This window comes from Mastomys coucha, unplaced genomic scaffold (genome assembly GCF_008632895.1).
Source record: "Mastomys coucha isolate ucsf_1 unplaced genomic scaffold, UCSF_Mcou_1 pScaffold8, whole genome shotgun sequence".
NCBI lineage: Eukaryota > Metazoa > Chordata > Mammalia > Rodentia > Muridae > Mastomys > Mastomys coucha.
This window is the reverse complement of record NW_022196914.1, coordinates 26,597,664-26,604,258: the sequence shown is the minus strand read 5'-3', so window position 1 is coordinate 26,604,258 and position 6,595 is coordinate 26,597,664. Positions and strand designations below refer to the sequence as shown.

General features: G+C 44.7%; 1 protein-coding gene across 6 annotated transcripts in view; it reads right to left on the bottom strand.

Moving 5' to 3' along the window:
• Ctnnd2 (catenin delta 2) overlaps nucleotides 1-6,595 on the bottom strand; it is an 851,684-nt gene that overhangs the window by 19,594 nt on the left and 825,495 nt on the right. For all 6 annotated transcript variants that reach the window (XM_031360311.1, XM_031360312.1, XM_031360309.1 and 3 more), the window contains one exon: nucleotides 637-763. In XM_031360311.1, coding sequence (XP_031216171.1) covers nucleotides 637-763 — 127 coding nt within the window. The remainder of the gene's footprint in view (nucleotides 1-636; nucleotides 764-6,595) is intronic.

Below are 6,595 nucleotides of genomic sequence, written 5' to 3'. Positions count from 1 at the left end.
TTTTTGGAGGGGAAACTGGGAATGGAGAAATTTACATGTAAATAAAGAAAATATCAAAAAAAAAAGTAAACATCAGACAGGGAAAGATGAGCTTAAGACCTGATACTCTGAGGAAGAGAACAACAGGACACTTAAGTTAATAAATAACAGACATCTTTACCTTTCCTATCTCCACCTAATCTTTGGGATTATTCAAAATGACTGGAAAATCATATAAAGTATTTGAGAAATGAAAGAAGTGAAATCAAAGTTTAAAGTGCTGGGGATTTGGCAGAATGAGAGAAAAATTGTGAAGTAAAGCTGGCTATGATACAAACTTATTGTTGATTCTTAGGTTGTAATCAGCAGATTGGGTATGGGATAGTTAGAGATACTCACAGAAGTCTGGTGTGTGAACTCCTGCCTACTTCCTTTACACCCATTCCTCAACTGAGTACCTGACACATTCCACAGACAGGAAGCAAGTGCAGCTGAGACTGGTTCTCAGCCTCTACATACCCAACAGAGTTGCCACCACAACAGAACATACCACCCAGTGAACAAACCAGACAGCTCTTTTCAATGTGGTGCCCAGATAAGGGACTGGGAGTGAGCCCCTTGGCTCAGGAGGAAGCCAAGGCCTGGGTTGCCTCTTACCTGAGCGGTTGTTGGGAGACACACGCACAGGAGAGATGGAGGGTGTGCGGGAGGAGGAGTAGGGCCTTTGTCGATCCCTCTCGATAGTTGAAGATGAGGCTACAAAGTGATATTGTGACCATCCATCCTGCAAAAGACAGTGCACTCCTATTAAGCAGGGAAGGCACTGCGAGGCTTCACCTCCTGACTCTTTGGAGTTCCAAGCATTTGAATTTGCAAAACATTTCTGCAGGTGTCAGAAGAGATTACTGAGCTCCACACATCACCAGGGCTTAACCCAGAGGAATGGGAATTGAAGACACACCTCCTCCTCCAGACAACCTGGCTGGGAAGGTGAGCAGTTTTTGTCTGCTTTTCCCTCCAAATATTAAATAAATGATTTCCGTGCCAACTTGCTCTGCCCATATGCGTTATTCAAGACAGAGATGCTTCTCAGAATGTCAGCTGACTCAAAAATGTCTGATTTTGCCAACCTGGCTCCAGGTCATCCTGCTTGCTCTCCATTTGCTAGTGAACATTTCTCAAGTGTTGGCATCTTCTCAGGATGGGCCTGTGAGCAGCAGAGTCCCAGGGCAGTATTCAGCCCCCTTTCTCATTTATCCCCTTTATGTAATTTCCAACCCCTCTCTGGGTCACAGAAGCCCAACCCCCTGCCTTAGGACCCCGAGACACTGGATGACACGTCCTGAAGATGCTGGGAATTCCACTTTAATCAGAGCATCCTCAGTATGTTTCCCAGCACATCTTCCCTAGGCTTCCAATATCCAGTCAGTGTTTGAAATGCATACATACTATTTTATAGTAAGTCCCACACAAATGCACTACAAGTCATGCTGTGAATTTACAGAGACTAAAGAAGACAATGAAAACAGCTGAGGATACAGAGCTTTTGCTGATATGTCACAGACTCTCAGTCCGGTCTTTCTCTTGCAATTTCAAGTGTACTTGTATCAAAGTACAGTCCCAAGGAGTGCTGGCCTAGCAAGACAGAGCACCAGGCACCTACCCTGCTCCCAATTCCCTTTTTTTTTCTTTTTAAAAGTCTAAATATTATCTTTAAAAACCAAAAGAAATTCTAATTCTTTGCTTTTTTTAAAAAAAAGATAATACTTTGGCTTTAAAAGAATTTGATGCATTGTGAGGAACTATTGCAAATAGATGAAATTTAAGAACAAGACTGTCTTAGTCAGAGTTTCTATTACTGCACAAACATCATGATCAAGAAGCAAGTTGGGGAGGAAAGAGTTTATTCAGCTTACTTCCACATTGCTGTTTATCACCAAAGGAAGTCAGGACTGGAACTCAAGCAGGTCAGGAAGCAGGAGCTGATGCAGAGGCCATGGAGAGATGTTTCTTACTCGCTTGCTTTTTCCTGACTTGCTCAGCCTGCTCTATTATAGAACCTAAGACTTCCAGCCCAGGGATGGCACCACCCACAAGGGGCCCTACCCCCTTGATCACTAATTGAGAAAATACCCCACAGCTGGGCCTCATGGAGACACTTCCCCAACTGAAACTCCCTTCTCTGTGATAACTCCAGCCTGTGTCAAGTTGGCACACAAAACCAGCCAGTACAAAGACCTATACTCATTTTAATCTTTATCTCTTTGTTTATATGATTTTGATAACTCCCATTCTTACTCAATGCCAGGCCTAAGTAGACTTTGCTAGCATGTCCTGGGCAAGTGACTTTGTGGCAAGAGTCTCTTCAGGGTTCCAGGAGCTGGACTCAATGTCATGGAGAAGGAAGGCATGGAGGCCACTCCAAGTTAAAAAGGAAACAAGTTAAAGATGAGAATATTAAAATGCAAGGATTTTCTACCTGGAGAAAAGCAGGCAGAGGGGAGCACAAAACACTGGTATGGCTGCTCTTAAGAGATGATGTGGATGACACTTACACCCTCTGTGTGCCCATGGGAGTGACTCAACACCCAACACAAAGGAGCTGGTGACCAGGGGGTGGGGCAGGATAAGGGACCATTGCAGGATGATAGAGGACTGGTAGGATTTAGTGAACCAGAGCGTTGTTGACAACAGAGGAGAGACAGCTGTCCAGGCGAAAGGGGTAAGTGGGGAGATTTGGGGCTAGGACAGTGAGAGCCTTCTCCCTTGGTTTTGCATGTTTTCTCTGTGGGAATGAGAAATGAGGTCATCTGTTGAACAACAGGAGAAGTGATAGGAGGAGAGGCAAGAAAGTAGAAGTGTGTGTGTGTGTGTGTGTGTGTGTGTGTGTGTGTGTGTGTGTGTGTGTGTAGAGGCTCAGTTCCAGAGGTAAGTGGGAAGCAAGAACCCTTAGATGGCTCAGTGGGTAAAGTGCTTGCCACACAAAGCAAGCATGAAGAACAGAAGTCAGATTCCCAGCATGTATGGAAAGGTTGAGTAAATGTGGTGATTCACCTGTAATCCCAGTGCCCTAGAAATGAAATTAAGTCCCCAGAGCATTGTGGCAGCTTGAGCTCTGGTGGGAAAGGGGAGCCTAGTCTCAATCTATACAAGTGATCAAAGTGGAGACTGGATATCAACCTCTAGCCTCCACAGGCCTGCACACACAAGTGCACACATGTATACTACACACACACACACACACACACACACACACACACACACACACACACACACGCGCGCGCGCGCGCGCGCGCGCGCGCACGCGATCTCCCCCCACCCCGCCTCTCTGCCACCAAGCACCTTACAAACAATAACCCCAGATGAGAGGTGACCTTTTCTCTCTTCCCTTTCATTCAGTGAAGCAGGAATGGCAGAATGGCCAAACTGGAGAACTCTGATTTGGCTTCATCAGGAAAAGCCTGGATGGGACATGAACATGGGACATGGGATATTCTGATGACACAGTCACATTCTTACAAATGCCATGGCAAGGCATAGCATTGGATGCTGTAGACCAGGGTGCAGCTGGATCGAGGTGTAGATCGATCACAGCTCATTATAGGCAGTTATGCTGTAATTAGTTTCTGGGAAGCTATGCCTCACTGCTCTCCACATCTCTTACTGTTTGGACTCTTGATCATTCAATTCCTTGTGTTCTAAATCAGCTCAGAAAACAAAGATGTATTTTTGAGGAGAATGCTACTGCTAACTGAACATGTCTCTGGTTCCACTAGCCATATGACTTTTTGTAATCTAGCTAGCAATAACCTATCATTTGTTTACGTCTTGATGTCACTTATAAAAGGCTCAAAACTGGTTTATACACATAAACAGCTCTGGGAGATCTTTTCATTTATCATTTGCCTCTTTGCTTATTCTTTTTTTTTTCTTGTTTATGTTTTAACTCATTATTGGCCGTGTGTGTGTGTGTGTGTATTCTATTATGTTAAATGTTTAATCTAAGATACCTTTGCACCTTCCATATGGCTTGCTGACATTAGATAAAGCTCAGGGAAGAAAAATGGAGACTGAGGAATAGCCACAGTAAGTAAGGAAGAACTGTTAATCCTCACAGCTGGCGATAAGGAACTTTTTAAATGTCCATGACTCTGCCAACTGGAGCAGTGACCCAGAAGATGTGCCCTTCAGCACAAGACCCAGCTAAGCTGTCAAAAATGTGATATGATATCTGGCACCTCAAATCGGTTTTTATTTTTAACACATTAAACTTAAAACTGGAGGCTGTTAAATTGCTCCAAGTAGATAGAGATGGAAATACAAAGAAGTACAAAGTCATTGTGCTTCAACTTCCCACCAGAAATCACCTGACCTTTTTTACCCAGCATGTATGGAAAGGTTGAGTAAATGTGGTAATTCACCTGTAATCCCAGTGCCCTAGAAATGAAATTAAGTCCCCTCCTACTGTCTTCTCATCAGTTCTGGGTCTGTGACAACATTTTTTATGTATCTCTTTAGGAAGTTTATCATCCCCTGAAGCTGTAGTTTTCTACAGTGATGTTTTCAGTGGTTCCAAGGGCAGGGGAACTAGGGCAGAGCTCAACATCATGGTCTTTGGTCTTTACCGTCAATCTAATGCTTAGTCATTTTAGCTGGCTCCTGTTGTGATGTCCCTTAACTTAACACACACACACACACACACACACACACACACAGATGTGTACACACAGAGATATGCACACACAGACCTGCATACACAGACTGCCTGCACACACATATAGATGCACACGCAGACATATAGACAGAGATATGCACACACACAGACCTACACACAGAGACACATACAACACAGATATGCATGCACACAGACATACATGCACACACACACAGACATACAGAGACAGAGACATGCACACATAGGCATACGCATGCACAATATAGACCTGTACACACAGACACACACATGCACACACAGACACACATGCATACACACAGAATACACACACAGTCATATAGACATACACATGCACATACAGAGACATGCACACATAGACCTGTTCACACACATACACATATACACACACACATACAGGTATACACAGACAATACGTATACACACAGAACGCACACATAGACATACATACACACACGTGTACACATGCACACACACATACACACACGCATGCGCACACTCTCCATGTGATGTAAATATGCATGCCCATAAGTGCACATGTGGAGGATAGAGGTCAGGGCTGAGTTTCTTCCTCCATCATTCTCCACCTTATTTTCGAGTCAGTGTCTCTAGCTGATCACGGACTTTCTCTCTTGTGCAGGCTAGATGGGCAGCAAGCACTCAGGACCTGCTTGTCTCTCCCTCCCAGCACTGAGATATAGGTGTGTTCATTGTACACCAGGCTTTTTACGTGGGTGCTGATGATGAACTCATGTGTGCAGGCTTATACAACAAGTACTTTAACCACCGAGCCGTTCCCTCAACCCTTTCATTTTATGTTTTTGATCGTATGGTAAACATTTCCAGACAGAATGCTCTTCATGGTGCGACGTCCCTGATAGGATGGGATGCAGGGTTGAGTGGCTTGCAAATTGCTTAGGACAGCATGCATTTGCCTCGTAACTTCTTATTATAGGAACGGCAAGGCACTAAACTCACATCAGTGTAGAGTTTGTTAGGTGTGTTCACAGGCTGAAGCAGAGTTGCTGGTCAAGGCCCAGAGTGCTCTTGGCTCCATCTTTCCTACCTGACAGGTCTCCCTTATGGAGAGGCGGAGAAGGCTGGGACCAGTCACCTCTGCTCTGCCAGTGCTAGCAAAATAATAATCCCTATGTTCTGGTCTAGTTTCTCTCTCCCCCTTTTACCCAGGGCAACAGAATTTGTGAGCACGAGGGCTTCAAGAGTAGCCACACCTGTATCTGCGCCCTTGAGAATCTGTTTGCATTGTTCTGAGGAAGGCCTGGTCATGCTTCCTTGCTAGAGCTCCATTCTCTCTCTGGTGGATGCTATGACTCACCCTAGTAGCAAACTACTGGCCTACAGTTACAGTTGACAGTTAAGTGGAACACACACACACACACATATGTATACTGTATTTGGCAATGTCACATAAGGCATTATTCATGCTGACTTCTGTGGGAACAAAAATAGGTCACAATCTCTGAGCTAAGAGATCCTTATGCTCAGCCTGGCCATAGTGAGCGAACATGCAGCCTCTCTCACTCTGTGATTCCACTTTACATGCGCATACCTTCTAGCTGTTAGCACAGCACCCTCACTTTCACAATCTGTTCGGTACTACCAGCCTGAGTCTGTTTGTGCCAGGTAAGCGGAAGGTAGGAAATGCAGGTGCGTCGAATCACAACAGCTAAAACGTGCTGCCTCCCAGGCTTGGGGAATCTAGGAATGTAGTACAGTTTCCGTTTCCCACCAACACTGTATGCTCACATCAAAACTAAAGACTGCAGTGATCCTGTCTGTCTTCCAGCTGTGAGGCAGATAGCCTTGTTGGTTTCGAAACCCTGGTGCTGGGCTTAATGCCGGAACACAGTGGTGCCCAACATATGCTACTTGGATTTTTTTTTTTTTTTTTTTTTTTTTTTT